The sequence below is a fragment of the Phoenix dactylifera genome, chromosome 6, assembly GCF_051530095.1.
Source record: "Phoenix dactylifera cultivar Ajwa chromosome 6, Ajwa_hap1_PhDact_Kaust_v1.1, whole genome shotgun sequence".
NCBI classification, from domain to species: domain Eukaryota; kingdom Viridiplantae; phylum Streptophyta; class Magnoliopsida; order Arecales; family Arecaceae; genus Phoenix; species Phoenix dactylifera.
In genome coordinates, this window is record NC_143195.1 from 10,071,641 (window position 1) to 10,091,052 (window position 19,412).

The 19,412-nt window shown below is 37.3% G+C and overlaps 1 protein-coding gene across 2 annotated transcripts in view; it reads right to left on the reverse strand.

The window, feature by feature from the left end:
* The window catches only part of ELF8 (binding protein), a 47,476-nt gene extending 30,994 nt beyond the window's left edge, over positions 1-16,482 (reverse strand). Inside the window, exons 1-11 of one of the 2 annotated variants that reach the window (XM_039119862.3) lie at positions 15,985-16,482; positions 13,052-13,118; positions 12,362-12,556; positions 8,164-8,264; positions 5,987-6,073; positions 5,778-5,894; positions 5,620-5,683; positions 5,279-5,493; positions 5,029-5,113; positions 3,353-3,453; positions 3,152-3,244 (exon numbers count right to left, since the gene is read on the reverse strand). In XM_039119862.3, the coding sequence (XP_038975790.2) occupies positions 3,152-3,244; positions 3,353-3,453; positions 5,029-5,113; positions 5,279-5,493; positions 5,620-5,683; positions 5,778-5,894; positions 5,987-6,073; positions 8,164-8,264; positions 12,362-12,556; positions 13,052-13,118; positions 15,985-16,128 (1,269 nt within the window). In that variant the 5' untranslated portion in view covers positions 16,129-16,482. The remainder of the gene's footprint in view (positions 1-3,151; positions 3,245-3,352; positions 3,454-5,028; positions 5,114-5,278; positions 5,494-5,619; positions 5,684-5,777; positions 5,895-5,986; positions 6,074-8,163; positions 8,265-12,361; positions 12,557-13,051; positions 13,119-15,984) is intronic. The other variant, XM_088723257.2, reaches the window with a different exon arrangement.
* Between the last annotated feature and the right edge of the window lie 2,930 nt (positions 16,483-19,412).

The following is a 19,412-nucleotide window of genomic DNA, read 5'->3' on the forward strand; positions in this document are numbered from 1 at the left end:
AAGGTACGCGGTATCGACTGAACCGACGAACCGGTGGAGACTGGTACCATACCGTTTCAGAAAAAAAGAAAACGCGCGGACGCGCGCACATCCACATTAAATACCACTCTGTGGCATTAAAAGCCCACGAGGGCTGGCCCGCGCGAGGAACCGCGTGGAACATGCGTGGGTGCAAGTCGGGGACGCGTTTTTCCACTCGCGCTCGCACCCCCGTGCACTGCCTCGGCCTCTCTTTTTTTTCCTTTCTTTTTTTCTTCCTGAGCCGCTCTTTTCTTCCCCTCTCCTCTCTTCTCTCTTTCCCCCCTTCTCCCGCAAGCAAGGGAGGTCTTCTTCCCCGCGAGGTGCTCGGGAGGAAGAAAGACGCCCGATAGACAAAAATCCCCGCAAGAGAGGTCTTCTTCCCCCTTCGACAGGTAGTCTTCTCCTCTTTCTCTTCTTCCTCTTCTTCTTCCTCTTCTTTCTTCCTCTTTCTTCCTTTTCTTTCCTCTTCTTCTTCCTCGCGAGTACCGGTGCGAACCGCACCAGTTCGCACCGGCATGGGCAAGTAACCATTCGGTTCCGACCCTCTTGAGATCGAAACCAAATTCTATAGCTGTACCGTACCAAGGCCGGCTGGTACCGGTACGATACAGGCTAAACCGGTCGGTTCCGACCTATTCAGCAAACCTTGATCCTAATATTCAAAGCTTAAGCAAATATGTCATAAGGAATTAAAAGAAACAGACTAATAGACTAACTCCTAATTTCAAAAATTACTTAGTTCATATACTAAATAATTCAATTATACTTACCAGTTAATATGTGAAGCAGCATCCACTGCAATACCTATTTTCAAAATTTAATGTTAAGCCTATAGCATGATATTTAACAATGAAGAACAGTTTATATGAGCAAGAAAATCCAGTTCAGGGCATACCGAACTATACTGGGGTGGTTCCGCCACTCTATTCGAGATACCGATGAGGGCGGGGGAGAGGGAGAACGAGAGAGAAGAAAAGAGAGAGAGGGGGAAGGGGGGAGAGAGAGGGAGAAGACCAGCAAAGGGGCAGAGGAAAGGCTCCATCCTCTAAATCCTCTATTTCATTCGAAACAAGGGTACCAAAGGGAACCCCCTTTTATTTTTAAAAAAAAATAAGTGAACCCTTGCCGATTGCACTTAATTTTCTCAAAATAAAAAAAGGCCCCTTTAGGATCCTTGTTTCGGACCTCTATTTCGTTCGAAACAGAGGAACTGGAGGGTGGAGCCCTTCCTCTGCCCCTTCGCATCCCCTCCCCGGCCATCCGCGGCCTTCTCCCTCCCTCCCTATACCTCCCTCTCCCCCCCCCCCCACACTCTCTCTCTTTCTCACTTTTCTTCTCTCCCATTCTTCCTCTCCCTTACCCTCCTCGAACTCTACTGTGTCAATACAAGCCTAGCACATAATGTTACCATACGAAGTTACGAACTGTGCCGCTGGGCAACCAGTACGGACCCAGTACCAGTATAGTGATCCTTGATATATAGTTTGAAGATTGCAGTGCCAAACATGTTCAAGAGGCAATGCTTTTCCACAAGCATTCTAAAATTGAAATGAGTTTTCGCAAAGATATTCCTCCATCATTCCATATCTCTCCAATCCAGCTGAAAAGAGTTTCTTTTAAAATAAAATTAATTGCATGACAGACTTTGAAGCCAACTTAATTGGTGATGGAAAACTTTCTTAGTCAGAAGTCACAACAAATGTTGATGTAAACTACAAATGGTCATTAATGTGAAAGGAATCCAAGCAAAACCAGAAATAAAACAAGCTAGATTTGGCAGATTAAAAGAAACTTAGAATTTTTCTCATAAATACCAACTGGCACAGTGCATCTAAAAGAGTTGGTGCCCTCAAAACTTGATGGAGAAGAAATCTATCACTTCATAACAGAAAGGATAAAAAAAGGCCCTAAGAATAAAAAGCACTCTAAGGGTCTGAAATATGTCACAGATTCTGACAGATTTAAAACCATGCCTTAAATTCTGAACTAATCATAAGGGGGAAAATGAGTATATGGCCTGATAAACTACGAGTTGGGATCCTCTCCAGTGCAGGACTGAACTGGAGAGGTCCAGTTACCAATCACCAGCACTTCATGTATTGCAAAGCTGCTGTGATTGAGCAGGGCCTATGCATTCATGTCCCATGTTGTCCCAATTCTGCTAAATAGCAGCCACTCCAAAATACACTAGAGGATTGGTGATTGGGAACTGGACCATGCCACATCCATCCTGAACTGGAGAGGATCCAAACTCAAACCTACACTCCCACACAAAAACTCTCAAATCCAAATGCTATGCATCAAAGAATTGATGTTTCCACACAACTTATTTGGTATTTGGTTAGTATAACCTTCATCATTCCTTCTCCTTTTAGCCCACCAACACCCCATAATAAATAAAGAATAAAACAAGAAAAATATTAAGCATAGACGTGATTAAATCACCAACCCTAAGATAACCACTAATTAATAAACAGAAGTTTTGAATATAAAGAAAGACTAAATAATGGCTTGCTGACATACTATAGAAAGCACAAAATAGATGCATTGTGTGTGCATACATGGCAATCAAAGAACTGGGAAAGGTCAACTATTTCTTGTAGGCATTGAGCCTCATTGACACTGTCAGCACAACCTCCCTTCCATCATACCTTATGTAATTGATGTAACATTTTTATTTTGTTCTTAATTTACTTTTTACAAGTAGGCTTCTAAAGTTTGCAAGAAACATCTCGATCATTTTTAGATAGTTGTAAACAAGTGCTGTAAGAGTCCACGTTAAAATATATGAACTTTGGTAATCCAAGTCAATCTGATCTTTAAGCAGAATTTACTAATAATATTCCTCAACATTTTTATTCCCAAAGCTCAATCCGGAAACCTACTCTAAAGTTGAGGTCTTCAGCAAGCATATAAATTTGACACATCAAATTGCACCATCATCTATTCCGCTGGACTGCTCAGTATACTGTTTTCACTTTAGCGACAAAGAACTGACTCCTATTCAAATAGCTAAAAGTGGTCTACCAAGCAGTGGTGATTATAAAATTGGCATAAAACACGATAAGGCCCCTTAAGATAAAAATTGCAATGAACCAAAACAGAACACACAAAAGAGAGCATGGATTACCTGAGCATCTTTTGGGTCGATTCGTGTAGCTTTTCGAAAGGTTTCTATGGCCTTATCATTCTGACCAAGCTGAGCATAAATATGTCCAACAGCCTTTAAGGAATAAATAATAAATCAATCATATAAGTGGTCAAAATGTCAATTTGAACAAAGATCATAAAAATAAGAAGCTATGTATAGTTTGTCTGTAACTTCACCCACCTTTAGACTTTCACAATTTTCAGGCTGAACCTCCAAGACCTTTTCAAAGGTTGAAAGAGAACTTCTGAAATCCCCTAACTTCAGTTGCACTTGTCCGAGTCCTACTCCACAGTATAGCAGCAGCAGCAGCAAACATCATGATCCATTGATAAGATAACATAGATATCAAGGTGAAGATGCAAGATGAACAGATGCTGTGAAAGGTGTGCACATGACACCGACAGAAAACATAACTGCACTTAACGTGCTTAAGGATAAAATTTTGTGCCCATAATGCAGAAGTATTTTGAGGCATTAATCATGAAAGTAAGGTCCTCAAAGAGTACTCAACATATAACTTTGATGTAGAAATATTGTATTCTTAAGCTGCTCCTGATGATCTCCATATTTATGAAATATGGAAGCAACCAACAGTATCAAGCCCACTTCTATATCCCCAAACTTTTGCAACATATACAAAGAAAAGCATGACTTGATGCATTTTCCACCTACGAAGATGCATTAAATATTTCTAGCTCCCAAAAAGGTGAGAGAAGGGAGAATCAAAACATATGATAATATAAGAATTACAGAGAATGATTAAATTAGATCCAAATACAATAAAAACTTCCCTAAGAAACTATTAAAATAGAGCAAAACCCTTTGAAATCAACAAACTAAGAGAAATTTGAACCTAACCAGTAAGTAGAGACTTCAAAACAGTTTACAACAATGGTATGGTAGGGAATAATCCAATGTAAGGGGATCAAAATAGAAGTGACTTGCTAATAAGGCAAAAGTTATAAGATGATCATACTGAAATGAGGAACAAGCACCATATGCTTGAGGATAAATGTAATTCTATAAGGAAGTATCCATTGTCTCAAGTATGAAAGGTTCAGCTTTGTTCGTTTAGTATAGCATACTAATATATCTATAAAACTTTATTGCAGAGCTAGTTTAACTATACGATACCCATTACACAGATGGCCAAGCAATATATGATCAAGCAGTTTATGGATATAATAGCACCGTTAAGACATAGCAAGGATCAAACGTGCTCATTCTAAAAATCATTCCAAGTAACATGGTCAAAGCATAATGCTTGCAACCCAGTTGAATCATATCCTCAACTGTGCATAATTAGCCCCCTTGACATTGATCATATACTTTCAATTACTCATTGTTAGCTAGGAACAACAAAACTATCTGGAAGAATATAAGTCCCAACTTCAATATCTACAGCATGATGTTGTTTTACATATTGTGTGGCAAAAGGCTTGAAGGACGCAATTTAAAAAAATTGTCAAGGTATGCATTCTCGCTACCTTTGACCGATGGCGTGCAACTTAATTAACAAAATCATAAGAGATAGAAAAGAACAGAACAATCATGATAAACTCCCCCATGTAGCCTTTGACCCTTCTGTTAGCAAGTATCTCCACCAACGGTTAGTTTGATAGATGAACAAAATAAGTTGTCAAAAGTGCCTGAATGAAGTATGAAATTAATGGCTAAAATTATAAATACTATCACCAAGAATAAACAAAGTGATTTCTGAAGGTGAAAAGAAAGTTATGGTAATGCCTAGTAAAACATGGCAATTAACATTACAAATATGGCAGCCAACAGGCAGCATAACAAGCTATTTATTTCACAAAAAATCATTGCCACAGAGAAAGGGCCAAAACACACACCATAGTAGGGCAAAATGAAGTCTTGTGGCTTCTTGATTTCTTTGACAGATGCCATATAGTACCGTGCAGCCTTCTCAAAATCTCCCTACAGTTGTGCATTTTAAAATTGTAATAACATTGTGTAGCAAAAAAAAAATTGTAATTACCTTAGACAAACCAAAATATAAAATTACAATTGAAGGCTTAAAAGCATGACAAAGGTACAAAAGTCAACATCTAAATTAAAATATTGTCTCATAATGATATTCACCTTGCTATGGTATGATCTTGCCAGGTTATAGTAAGAATGGCATTTCATCAACCCGTGATTGGTCGCAGCGAGAGCAGCCTCGGTTAATTGCTCAACCAAAAAATGCTGACCAGTGAAGAAGTAGTGATTTGCTAAATGATTCAATGCCATTGAACAATAAGGGTGTACTTCAAAAGCTCTTCGCATGTCCTCCATTCCACCTTGAACTCCATGATCTGTAGACATTAAAGAAATAATGGTAATAAGATGATTCAGATGCCAGAGTTTTCAAAAGAATACATTTAGTTCTCATGGAGAATATATTGAAATATTGATTTACACTACAGAATGGGTGCTTCTACCTTCATTTGTTTGCAAATCCATGATTCCAAGAGCCACTAGAGCCTCGACATTTTCTGGATCTAACTGCATAATTTAATTAAAAAAAGAAGGAATTAGGGCAAAAGAGGAGGTATAATCACATAGTTAAATGTACATGACTGGTGAACAATAGACTTGCCTGTAAAACTCGCTCAAAGGCCTGTCGAGCTTTTTCAAACTGACCAAGTCTGTAGCGGCAGAGGCCTATACCAAGCCTCACAGAAGCAGGGCAGTTCGGGTTTGCCAGCAATGCTCGCTGAACAATATCAAAGCAAGTTGATTGCAAAGCCAAGAGAGGAAATACATATGGAAATTGTTTCCTTGAAAACAATAGGAAGACAATCAAACCTTATATAACTCTAAAGAGCTCTTATATAAGTCCATAGCTTTTTTATATTGTTCTTCATTCTCTGCCGTGTTAAAATCAACACAAGCCTGCACCATAAATATTACTAATTTAAGCCAACTTCCCAAAACTGCAGTGATATAATATGTTTGATGTAAGATACAAGTATCTCTATAACTTTATTTGCATCATTCTACTAATGTTAACATAAGAATCAAACTTGACACATCATTTTTTTTCCTAGAGTCCATTTTCTTCACCATTCATATCCTTTTATTTCAGCCTTCTTCGATAATCACTAACTACAATCCTAACTGAATTTATTGAAACAAGTTAATGATTCACAAGTACTAATATACCAGAATGAATTACGAATAATGATAACAATTTGCATTTTTTCATGTGACTATAGAATAAAAGTTACTAACCACCATGACTAGGGTCGCTGAGAATCTGAGCTGCTCGTGAGCAGCTCGAGATCGGCTCAACTATGGCTCAGTTCAAGCTCAGCTCATTCACAAAATGAGCAGAGCTCAAACAGGTTTTGGAGCTCAGCTTATAAACATGCCGAGCCTAAACAAGAAGTGTCAAGCTCGGCTCAAGCTCGAGCAGCTACCTTATAGACCGAACCAACCTCGGCCAGACTCGCTTGCACACCTAACCATGACCCATGGCTCTTACTGTGATAGACAGTGTACGACTTACATACCCTGAGCAATCGGTTTCTTATATTGGCCATAACTGAGAAATTGCATTGATCAAACAAGATAACCTTCTTTGAAGCTTTTTGGACAGTTTTTATTAGCATGCCCAGAAGTTAGGCACTAATCAAAGCTAAGATAGTTATCTAACATTCGGAATTTAACTTGAAAAAATGACAAAAAAATGGAAACAAAAAAAGAAAGCAACGACAATATTTGAAATTAAGGGATTTATGACATGCTAAACTGAAGTTACTGCCATTTCATGCCTCTTATCTTAGATTTTCCTGGGTCAAAGATAGAAGTCACAAAATCACTCAAGCCTAGCATTTGGTGGTGTTACTGGAAAAAAAGTATCCTAATAGAAAACTAATCTAATTGTTAACATTTTAATCAAGGTTCACCGAACCGGTACTGAGATCCGTACCGGTCGCCAAGTCGAACCGGACGGAATTGTCTGATTCCAGTCGATTCCGGCCAGATCAAATCAGGTTTCGGCCCCTAGTGACTAGAATTGTTTTCTAATGGCGAACCAAACCGGTCGTTCGGTTCAAACTGACCGGTTCGGCTCGGTTCAGCAGTCCCTGATTTCAGTCCTCTAATATCCCGCGCATCAATGTAGGATTGAGGACATGCATATCTAGGTATGCTTTCCTGATGCTATTTACAAGTGAAAATGAATATACAAGTTATATCGTAGAACCAAGACCATGTAATAAACATTGAAAAGAATGACATGTAGACTATTGCTTGGATTAGAAAACACTGAGCTCTTAAAGAATGCCTTTGAACAGTCAATGATGTGAGATAACATCGTCTGTAATGTGATTGCAAAAGATTCACTAAGCATTGTGAAAGGAGTCACATCCTCAGAACCCTGGTGTAAGAACATTATGAAATAGAAATATTTTTCTTCATGTAATATCAGTTACTTTATTTGACTGAAATACTATAAAATGATTCAGACAGGATATGCCTCTGCCTTTAAAAGTCATAACCTAAAATAGATTAAATAAAAATCTTATTCTTGTTTATGTACAAACTAATGAGCAGAATCTTCTAACATTCACCAACCTAGAAACTGCCATTAGAACAAGTTATGACAAATGTAACAGAAAAAATTGTGGTGCAGAGCAAAGATTCTGTAGGAGCAATCAAAATAAAGCAGGATTACTCAGTCATAGCTATGGTCATGCTACAAAAAAGAAAAAGAAAAGAAAAGGAAAAATCAATTAGTTAGTTATGGGAAAGAGCACAAGCTTGAATGTTCATAAAAGGACCAATACAACTATGTGCCTTGAAACATTGAAACTCAAAAGATTACAGCAGTCCTTACAGAAACATATAACAATATTGCAAAAACAAAAGGTCATTATTATCAGGAAGGATGTGGCATAAGAGCATTCCAGAAACATATTTATCTGTATACAGTTAATTCTTTCCAAGTATGGACTTCATCCATAAGACTGCATCTTTACCTGCCCAAGAAGAGCAGCAACATTATTAGGATCATCACCCAAAACAATTTGAAATGCACTAGCTGCATTCGGTAGTTCACCTTTTGCCACACAAAGTTGACCTGTATGAGAAAAGTAAGATTGGTAAATCCAAAAAGAGCAAATCATGGATACTTTGACTTTTGTCCACTAATATCTGCATACGAATTAGCAAAGGCTTAACAAATGATATTAATGACATGATGCACAACAAGAAAACCAAAAATTAGACATAAAAATGGAAATCTTGATTTGACAAAATAAGCTTGTGCACAGACCACGCACGACAAATCAAAATAATGAGCACTAGGACTTGGAAGCTGGAAAGCAGGAATTAAACAAATAAACAGAAACTAGCCTTACGCATGGACCTAGGGTGTGATAATATTACAATACATACCCTTAGGCAAAAGAAATTGTCTGGATAACAATATGAAAAACCAACCATAATGAATTCTGCACCAAAAAGATGCTGATATTGATATAGAATTCAATTTCATAATCCCCAGAATAGATGTGCTGTAAGCAGTACTGCATGCTGGTTGTTCATTGTTATGAGTAAACACATTCCGGGTGGAACAAAAACAACCCAAATGGTTCCTTTTTTTGCAAAAGCTGGCTACCAATAGATGGTACTAAACTGATGGTGGCCTAGCGTAAGAAGTTGCTCATACTTTGAATAAGAAAATTTTGCTGAATATACCAAATGCCTACTTGTTGGGCATATATATTGGCCAGGAAGATATTGATAGCATTAAATTCCTCCTAGCCCTCATTAATAAATTTAGGGCTCTCCTTGAGAGGCAAGATATGAATCATAATAGGTTTAGAGAGGCTTTGAACAAGTTGATGAACAGGAGACTGTTCACATAGGGACCATGGCACCTTTTGGATAAAACATGAGCACTCAGTTTGACCGTCTCTTGGTTGCTAGCATGACAATCAGGGCAAGACAAATCATGGCACCAGAGCCTGATATGGCAGTGAGGCTGTGCAGATCAACAGGGCTAGAGGTAACAAAGGTAGCACGGAAGGTAAGGCAAAGTTTGACGCACCTATCAATCCTCTAGAGGCATCAAAAAATGTCAGTGTGAGATGAAAATAGCACCAACCCAATCCCCTTAGACTGTATCTTGCAGAAATCCACCTGAGATAGCAGCACCACGATGATAACAGTGACATTATCGACAGGGTTACTAGCAATGCTTGTATAGGAAGTAGGAACTACTGGAAATGGTAGTGACGTAGGCACAGGGCCAATGCAAATAAAGTCAAAGTGACTATTGTGTCCATTCACTTGCAAGACTGACTCCAATTATTACAAATGTATGCGATCATGGTGCCTAAAGTCGTTGCCTAACTCCCATTCAGGGATACAAGAAAAGGACAAAAGGAAAAGGAAGGCTGCTAATGACCATAAGGGGCATTGCATATCTCTAGATCTTCTATGAGACATCCTTAAGCTCCTAATGGATGTAACAGAGTTGAGCTGATTTAGATTAGGATGAGAGAAAATAATGATCAGCCTTCATACTTCAATCATGGTTCATCGATTCTGCCTCGAAAGCGACATAACGGTTTATGATAGCATCAGCATATTGACTCACGGTCCGCCTATGGATCAAAGTTCCCCATCTCGATATCGGACCCTATACCGGTGCCACATTAGCACAGTATCGGTACGATACAGTACGAGATTTTTTTGACGTACCGAGTATCGGTACGCCACCCATATCAGATACTGGTACCGAACTAGTACGGTACGCCTTGTACCGCTCGGTACGGCGTACCATGCTATAAATGATACTCTACTGTCTTTAACAACATGTAAAGGGCCCCACATATACATACAATTCATATGGTTATGGGACAATCAACTCAGAGAACATTCGAATCAAGCCATCATGGTTATAGATAGCATTTTATGGTAGGCGAATGAGCAAAGGCCACACCCCTAAACACGACAACATTGCAACTAGTGTTCCAACAATGCCTTCTCTAGACACTGTTGAGGTTCATGTAATTTGTGGTACTGCATGGATTACATGAGACGATAAGATTAGTGGTATTGTCAGTAAATTAGCTTCCTAAGATAATTAAAGTACCCTACAAAACCCACAAAATGAACTTAATATCTGTCTTTACAAGCTCACTGGGCATTTTATGTTTGATGAGGTGAGGAGTACAGCACGTGCATTTCTGGAATTAGCATTGACACCATAAACATCTAATACATCATTAGCATCGTAAAATAGAAGCAAATCTTAGTATTTCAAGAGACAAAAGCATTGATACTCTAGAATGAATTATCTACTTTTCACAATACCATGTGTTTAAGTTTTAACAAAAACTACAATGTATTTTTATCAAAGATTTTAATTTGGTGGTGATAGTGCATTGCTAGGGTGTCATATTAGCTTAAATCACACATAACACAGCATCCATTGAACTGCATATTTTCCTATTGATTATATAACATCATAAATATCTTTACATTTTCTAAATAAAACCTCTAATGCATGAAAAAATTCAAAACATTGTTAGAGAGAAGTTTAAAGTACCCTTAGTTTAAAAATAATAAAATAAAATAAAGCATTAAGTTGCATGCCAAAAGTGGGTGCAAATGGATTGTGGCTACTATGTGCTGGTGCATGTTGTGAACCGGCAAGACTCCAATATGCGATGCTACAACCGTAATTTCTAAGTCCATAAGGAGTTCATTTGCCATCTATTTCCATATAATACAACAACATCAGCTACAAATAGATAAGCACAATAGCATATTCAGATCCTTCTTTGTATCTTCCTTCGTAAGCCTTGTCTCCACCATTCTAACTTAATGACCCAATAATAAAGCCCTCAACTTAATTAGGCCTCCTTAGATTTGGTGCACATGTCCATAACCATAATACTTTATTAAGCATTCCACTTAATTGTTCTATGACCCATACTGCCCAAACTGCATAGTAAAGAACAATAGATCCTGGGTAACTCTATAGACATGTATTTAGTAACTCTATAGGAATTGACATTGTGACTTTGAATACATATTAGACCATCTAACTACTGATTCAGCCAATGACTTGGACCAGAATTAAAATTACCGTTCGTAGTAATACAAATTCAGTAAAACAGAATATCAGGTGGACATCACTAGCTTATGACTTAAAAACTTAAGAGATGACTTCAACATGTTTATTTTTTTCGATCTAATTAATTGTTTAATTTTAAAAAAAAACAGAAAATTCAGATTATTTTCAAAGTCTTAACTTGTTTCTACACACCTGCTTTTTGTGGTGACGTCGTTCCTAAGCAGAAAATAGCTAATTGATATAAATACTGACCAGGGGCAAAGTGCTTGCCTAGGGATTTGAAACTTTTTGAGTTTTCTCTCTAGTTATCAATCCATATCTGACTATACACACACAAAAAAAGAAGAAGAAAATCTGGTGTTTTTCCTTTAGTCTAGACATCTATTCTTACATAAGTAACTAAAATTTGTTTTGGTCAATCAAAAAAGCTGCTACTGCTATGTTGATTTATATCACTCTGGTTTTAAATTGCAATCTGCATTATATCCCCCAAAAGGTTGCTTAACGAATGGTAAGAAATATCTAGTGTCCCAAATGAACGATTTAGTCAATGCTTGGGTTTTAAGAGTTAAGACTCAGATTAGTATTTCCGAGTGCTTAAATATGTCATTCAATGAGAATTTGGGGTTTTGATGCTTTGTAATGAAAGAAGAAAAATTTTAAATATCATACAAATTTTAGTTATCCTTTTTTATCTAATTGCAAGATTTCTCTCATCTATATTTTCTGTATGTTAGGTAGCCACCTAGTTTGTTTCTACACTTCAGATGAAGTTTGCGTGCAAACACCCAAATGACTAGTCAGGACTTTCTGCTAGCTGAGAAATACCTCAGAAGACAGTTTTTCTCAAGTGCAAGAAGTACTCACTAAAACATATTAACTAAAGTTTGCATCCCGTATATCTGCTTTCAACGCAAAATGTATGCTAACAACTAGAGTTATTGCATATTTCCTATATGACGACTTCAAGTGATACCTAACAGAGCATCTGGAAAAGGGAAAAAGATCTAAACTCAAGTTCTTCACAATATAGTGTAAGAAAATCTAGGTAAAAATGAATAGAAAAGATTTAAGCAAATTATCTTCACCTTTCCCAATCCATGTAGATGGTTCATGGACATCTATCCTTGATGCTCTATTGTAGCATTGAGTTGCTAAAATAAAATGCTCATCCTTTTTACTTTTATTCGTCTCCATCTTCCCCAAATAAGTATAATAGGCTCCCAATGCATTTAGAATAGCAATTCGTTCATACTTGACATCAGCATAGTACTCATCAATTTCTGCAACATAAACAAGAAATCTAATTACTCTACAAGAATGCAAAAAAAAGAAAAAGAAAAAGCTTGAACCAAGGGTTTAAATCTCTACACCAGGCCCCACCTCAGTTTGTTTCTAGGATGGTAGAGTATTGGTAACAACAAGAACAAAAAGGATAGATTTAAAAAAAAAAAAAAAAAATCCCAAACCATCCAGGTGCATCCCAAGTATCGAGATGCAACTGGGACATTCGGGATGGATTAGGACAATTAGGACATCCCAGCTCAAGAGAAAGCTAGTGTCTTGCACTCGTTCCGTTTTCCTATCAAAACAGTAGGATACCAAACATACCATCCCATTACGATGGGATCTAAACCCTTGGCTTAAACTATCACAATGTTGAATGAAGGAAAACATGCTGGATGTTTCGAGATAGTTTTGTGTTCTTCTTAGTGCAATTAAAAACAAAAAGCCTCCTCCAGTTGAGATAAAGAAAAACATTAGCAAAACAAAAATACCTGGACTTGACCCTTCCTCCAAAACCAGCCGAAATTGTTCAACCTTATTTTGCTTAAAGTATTCTCTCTGCTTACATAACAATACAGAATTAGTAGAAGTTCTTAGTCCACAGGGTTTTACAAATTAATTCAAACCAAGAAGTAACTTCATTCCAACATGCATGGTAAATGGAAGGTTAGAAAAGATGGGGAATATGACAACATTCATTTGATCATTTTCAGAGCATGACTGCATACAACATATAGCTTCAGCAAGATATTACATGGTCACTATACCAGAGAACAGAAAATGAGAACAGAATTCAAATTCTGTGCTTTTTGAATGAATAATATTATGCTCAGGAAGCACAAGAAAGGCTAAAAAGCAAGCAAGCTTCAAAGTCTAATTCTGCAAAGTAGAATAGAAGAACCAAGTTGATTACATCTACTGTGCAAAGACATCATATGAGACAGAAAACTTGAATGAAAGCAACAAACTCAAGATCTAATGGCATATAACTGTTAATCTCCAGCCTCAAACTCAAGATGAAGTACTTGACATAACGATGGGCACAAATTCAGTTAATGCTGATAATGTGTTATCTAGCACACGAATTTCTGTCATGAATCTTCTAGTATTATGCATTGCAGGTTGATGAAAGTATGTTGACAAAATTAGGTTGACAATGCGACCTTATGTGTTACCAAACAGATACAAAAAAAGAGATTCGTCTCACACTTCACCAACAGTGGCATTCAAATTGGGAATGGCATAAAGGCTCAGCAAAGAGAAATTGCTATAAGCAACTACAGGATGATGTAGGGAATGGATTCTGTCACATCTAGTATGAAACAAATAGTGATTCAATATATGTACAAGTCACACATGCAGAAACACCCTATGTGAATAATAATTAACACTGACAAGTGACAGTATAACTGACATATCAATAGTCAACTAACTCAATCCATGGATTTAAACAGATCATAATCTTATCTCAACCTCACATTACCTGGTCACCATTCTTGTTCGATAGTCTAGTCACTTACTCAGCTATTAAATAGAACATGAATACCCCATGATTCAACATATCGTGGATTATGTTTTGCAATAAACCTTCCAATGACATTTTCCAACAAGGTAAGTACCTCCACATGAAAAATTCTCACCAATGAACATGAAAACTCTTTGCATTTTCAAATTCTCATTTCCTAGCAAGTGGAGATATACTGGAAAAATGTCCATGACTATTGCACTGCCAGTGGCTAAGAAGATTAAGTGTTAACAAAGACATCTGCTCACTTCCCAGTTCTAGCTTCTAGGACACAAGCTTAAAACACTTGAACACAGATACCTTCAGGTTAAAGTTTTTGTTCTCTTGATTAAAGTCTGCGAATGCTCTCTATCCATGCATGAAACCAAAGATACATATAAAGATAATAATTGCATCCCGGACATGAACAATAGTAATATTTCATAATGCAGACATGAAAGCACATGAATACTGATACTTACAGAATCATTAGCACATGTACAAAAGAAAGTGTAATCCAAAAAACTAAGATAAATCAACTGAAAGTCAAGAACAATGTACTGGATAATGTTTTAAGACAACCATCTTAACCACATAGACAGTCTGCACAGGCAGGGTTGCAGGCACCCGCTTAAGTGCCTTGCAAGATGCTTGAGTATAGAGGAAGAGATCAATTTATAAATTAGTAACAGACGTTGCCAAGTTGATAGTTCTCATTGACTTCTTATATCTTATTTGATTAGCTCATGTTTCATTTCTTGGAATATAATATCCCTTTTTACGTTTTTCCTTTATTTATTATTTATATTTTATTTTTTATTTATGGACCGCTTTGACCTCTAGATGTGCCTTGCACCTAGGTGCTCCGGCATCCCTTGGTCGCCCATCCACTGCCTACAGTCTTTTAATGCATTTGTTTTGGAACTACTAAACTGAAATTAATTGTTTCAAGTTTCATGTCTTTAACTATGAATCGTCAATTATAAAGTATATGAGAAGTAAAACTATGTAGACAAGAGACCGATCAAAGAAAAGAAGCATGAAGAGAAATGAAGATCGAAATTGACCCCTATGCCGTTTTGATGTACTCCTTTTCATTCTCTTAATATATTGGACAATGAACTTGTCATCTTTATATCAAAAAACAAAGAAGAAGAAGAGTAAAGGAAGTCAGTCAATGGCACAGGAATAGGTGGATATCAAAAGGATTGACTAAGATGCAGACAGATACGAAAAAGCAACATACAAAGAGAAACAAGTTCAAGAGGACTTTTTTGGGGGGCTATAACAGGAAGTTATTGCCTTACCCACAAGCATCTCATGATGGTATTACTGTCAGTCCAAGCAACAATGTACCAAATCAGAATAATGGCAAGAAAATATTTTAATTGTTTATGAGTTTCATGCAGTGTTTGTCTGCAAACTTGAAAACGGAAAATTTAATCAAGCATTCAAATAATTATTTTTGCATTCCAAGAGTCATTACATGTCTTGCCGTGAACAATCGCTTGGGAATTTCTAATCATTCTAAACTTAGATGGATACTGTGAAAGCATACTAGAAGTTTGTAATAAGTGAGTGATCTTCCAATAAGAGGAGAGAATTTTTACCAAAGAACAATCAAGACGAGAACAATCTCTGTCTATATTATGCCCCTAAAAATAAAACGTCTACCGCCTTTGCACTTAAACCCTTGTTCGATAATCGCAATATAGGTTTGACCATCGAATTCGACTGCTTCAATCAACAAACGTTACGGCAAAGGGGTAATCAACTTGGAACCCTATTTCAAAAGACTGAATTCTAATGCAAGAAAGACGAGCGAAACTGCTCTAATCCGACCAAGAAATGAAGTCTACAAAAATCATCAGATGGAGTTATTTAGAGATGGAGAGAAAGGAAGGGAGAAAGGGGGCTGACCGCGATGATTAGCCAGAGATCGAGGGGGGCCTGCTCGGCCTTAAGGATGTCGAGGATGTCGTTGGCGTCCTGCGGGAGCGAATCCAGAGGCACTTTCACCTCCTCCTCCGAGTTCTGCACCGGAATATAGATGCAACCCGCCATGGATCGCCGCACCACACCCTAGGGTTTCCGGCCCGTCGAGATCGATCGATGACTCTGGCCCCACCGGAGCCGAGTACTGCAAAGGAGGAGAGAGGAGCAAGAAAAGGGAGCGTTTCACCAGAGCGGGGCAAATTCTGAACCGGGCAGCGGCTGCGTTGCACCGGAGCTACGCTTTGCCGGCGGCTCCACCCGAGATGCAGATATTATAATTTAAAAATATATTTTAAATTTAGTTTTTTAAGAAAAACCATATCTTCCGTGTCTATATAGGAATCCCTTCCGAGAGAGAGTAGAATAAGGTTACAAATAAATAAGTAAATACACATTTTTGGGAATGATACTGATCGTTCAATTAAAAAAATATCAAAAACTTTCTCCATAAGATATTAGAATATTAGATATCTCAACCTAATATTATAAATAAGCGGTAAAATAAATTAAAATACATAGTATTTGAATTTTAATTTAAATAACTAAATTAAAATTAAATATCTCATAAAATTAATAATATTTTAAAATTTTATAGTAATTTTAATAAAGATTTAATCTAAATAAAAATGTTAAAATTCTGTCACTAATCGGTTTCTCGTAACGAATTCTCGGATCAAGCTAGTTCTCGAAATCTGTAAAAATAAGAAAACTAATTAGTTTCATTCTACTCACCATATAAGCACAATATCTCCATGTTGGCTGAACCACATTGCTTATGTATGACTAAAATAGATATAAAGGGCTAAGACATTGGTTTAGCGAGAATATGAGTTGACTTGTTCTAGTAATGTATCTAGCATATGTCATTTATTTTCAGATCAATTGGAGATTCATATTGATTATTCTCTCAAACATTGGATTAAAAAAGATCTAGATTTAATTGAAGAATTATTTGGTCTAAACAGATAATCTAAAGATGGGTCAAACCTAGGTCGGTTCAAGCAAGAGCAAACTGGAGTCAAGCTTAGGCTTAGGACTACTTATTTAGCAAGAATGGGACCACCACCTAACTTCCATATTTAGCACCATCAAATAGTGCACTCCACATAAGAGTATGGCATCTAAAAGAGGCCGGCACCCATGTAAGAGTCATCCCCCCCTCCTCTTTAGATGAATGCAACTACAACTTTGAGAGCCCTAGTGGAGGCGCCCAAGGAGGAAACTTAGCACCTCCCATCTCAAAAAATACATGACAAGGCACCCTAAGCAAGAAAGAGAGAGAGTGTGGTCTAGTGAGGCTTTCAGGATTTCTTCTCCAATGAAAGATTAAGAAAGAGATAAGAACGCTTGTTCTGCATTAATACAACAAGATTTTCTAGTAGTGTGTCCTCCTGGCCTGTGATTAGTGGAAATTTAGGGCTAAACAAAGCATTGGAAGATGGAGCACATAGACTGAAGTAGATAAGAATAGTAATTCTTTAATCGTATAAGTCTGCGTTCTCATTCTCTTCCAAGAAGACAAAAATAATTCCAAAATCACCAATATGGAAAGGTATAATTATCTTAAACTTATATGCATGCTTATTTATGTGAAAATTTTATGAACAAAGATCCTAAAATTTTAAGTAAAGTACTTTGATAATCCTAGGATTCCATTAGCAAGGAGGGTTGGTCAGCTAGGAGAAGATCAATTGAAGTTATGAAGCACTTTTTAAGCATATGATTATTCATTAATTAGATCTAAGGAGCTTGGGAGAGGATGCCTGGAGGTGTTTACAATAACCATTTTCTATATTAGGAGATCGCTTCAATCCTTAAGAAATCATCTCCAAACTCCCAACTGCTTGTAACACTTGGTCCAACAAGAAAAATCAATATCAGTACAAGATAAGAAAGCCTTCCATCGAGTTTGAGGTGCCATTGTACACCGCAAACTGGGGTGTCTTGAATCTTCTCAATAACCATTTTCTCCATAATCAATTTGGAGAATGGTGGGTTGATTGTAATCTCTAGATCTTTTCCTGGTCAACTTGTCTTTCTCTCAGGGCTTCAATTTTGTTATTCATCTTGTCGATCCTTTGATTGAGGTTGGCTTCTCTCTCTTGGAGAGCTTATATGGCTGGAGGGATTCCAAATCTTTTGGGATGGAGCTTGTTTTGGAATGAGCACCAACACAATCGTCTCCTCAGTGTCGGTCATAATTTTGGGGCAATGTCCAGTGTGTTATACTGTGCCATCCTGGCGGTGCAGCGATATTGTTAGTTTCGACAATGCATATCCCATACTACCTCCATCAGAGTCTACACTTGTTGTACGAGCAGATTAAACTACTCAACCGTTACAGCCTCGGGAGCCGATCGTAGAGTCAGAGATTGTTGATGGCTAGGTCGGAAGTCGTTAGACTCCCACCGGAGTTGGTTGGTAGAATTTTGATTGTTTCGTTTGGACTTTATATCTCCTAAATCTCCAAGAAAACCTCAAAAGAAGAGAGGCCTTCCTCTAATGTCAATCTATTATCACTTAAAATTTGACCTAACGAGTGGACCAATTGATGAATGAGGCTATTTGCTCGGTTGGAGCATCATACGATATTGGAGTTTATCTGCAATCAAAGAAAATGATCTGAGGGTCGTCGGAACATGTCCACCTGGGGACCCTCCGATGCTAAAGTGAGGCAAAGTTTTGAGAGAAGATAAGAGAGATTGAAGTATGATAGTATGGCATTTAGATATTCTTATCATACCCGGGGGTCCCTATGCTTGGTAATTATAGAGGAGAGGGTGCAAATTAGCACAGTTAGGATCGTGCAATTCACAAATGAGCAGTTAAGCTTTTTCCTTTTGTAGTGTTTGGGGTGATTATAATATTTCTTTTTAAACGTGCCTAGATCAGGCGCTTTCCTTATGTACTGATCTGATTGGTTATAGTATTTCTTTTCGGACATGCTGAGATAATGTCGAGCTATAACTAATTGTGCTTATTGTTTGAAGATTTGATTGGTGTTGATTTCGCTGGATACATAGCGTTAGCTAGTTGGCAGGTTGAGCTATCGGGCAAGATTTTAGGAATGGCAAATTCAAGACATTGTACTATATATTTGCTAAATAAAATAAATGGAAAATAATGAGGTTTATGAGACATAAAGGTAGTTCCATGTATAGCTAATAATCATTTTTCAGCCTTCTTAATTTATGTGAACAATATAATTGTATGAATATTGGAAACAAAGGATGTTTATGAGACTAAAGGCAGATTTTATAGCTACTAATTCTTACATAAATATTCATTCAAATGCGATATAATTCTACTTAATTGTGGAGGAAGTTAAAAATTTGATTACGGTGGAAGAGATG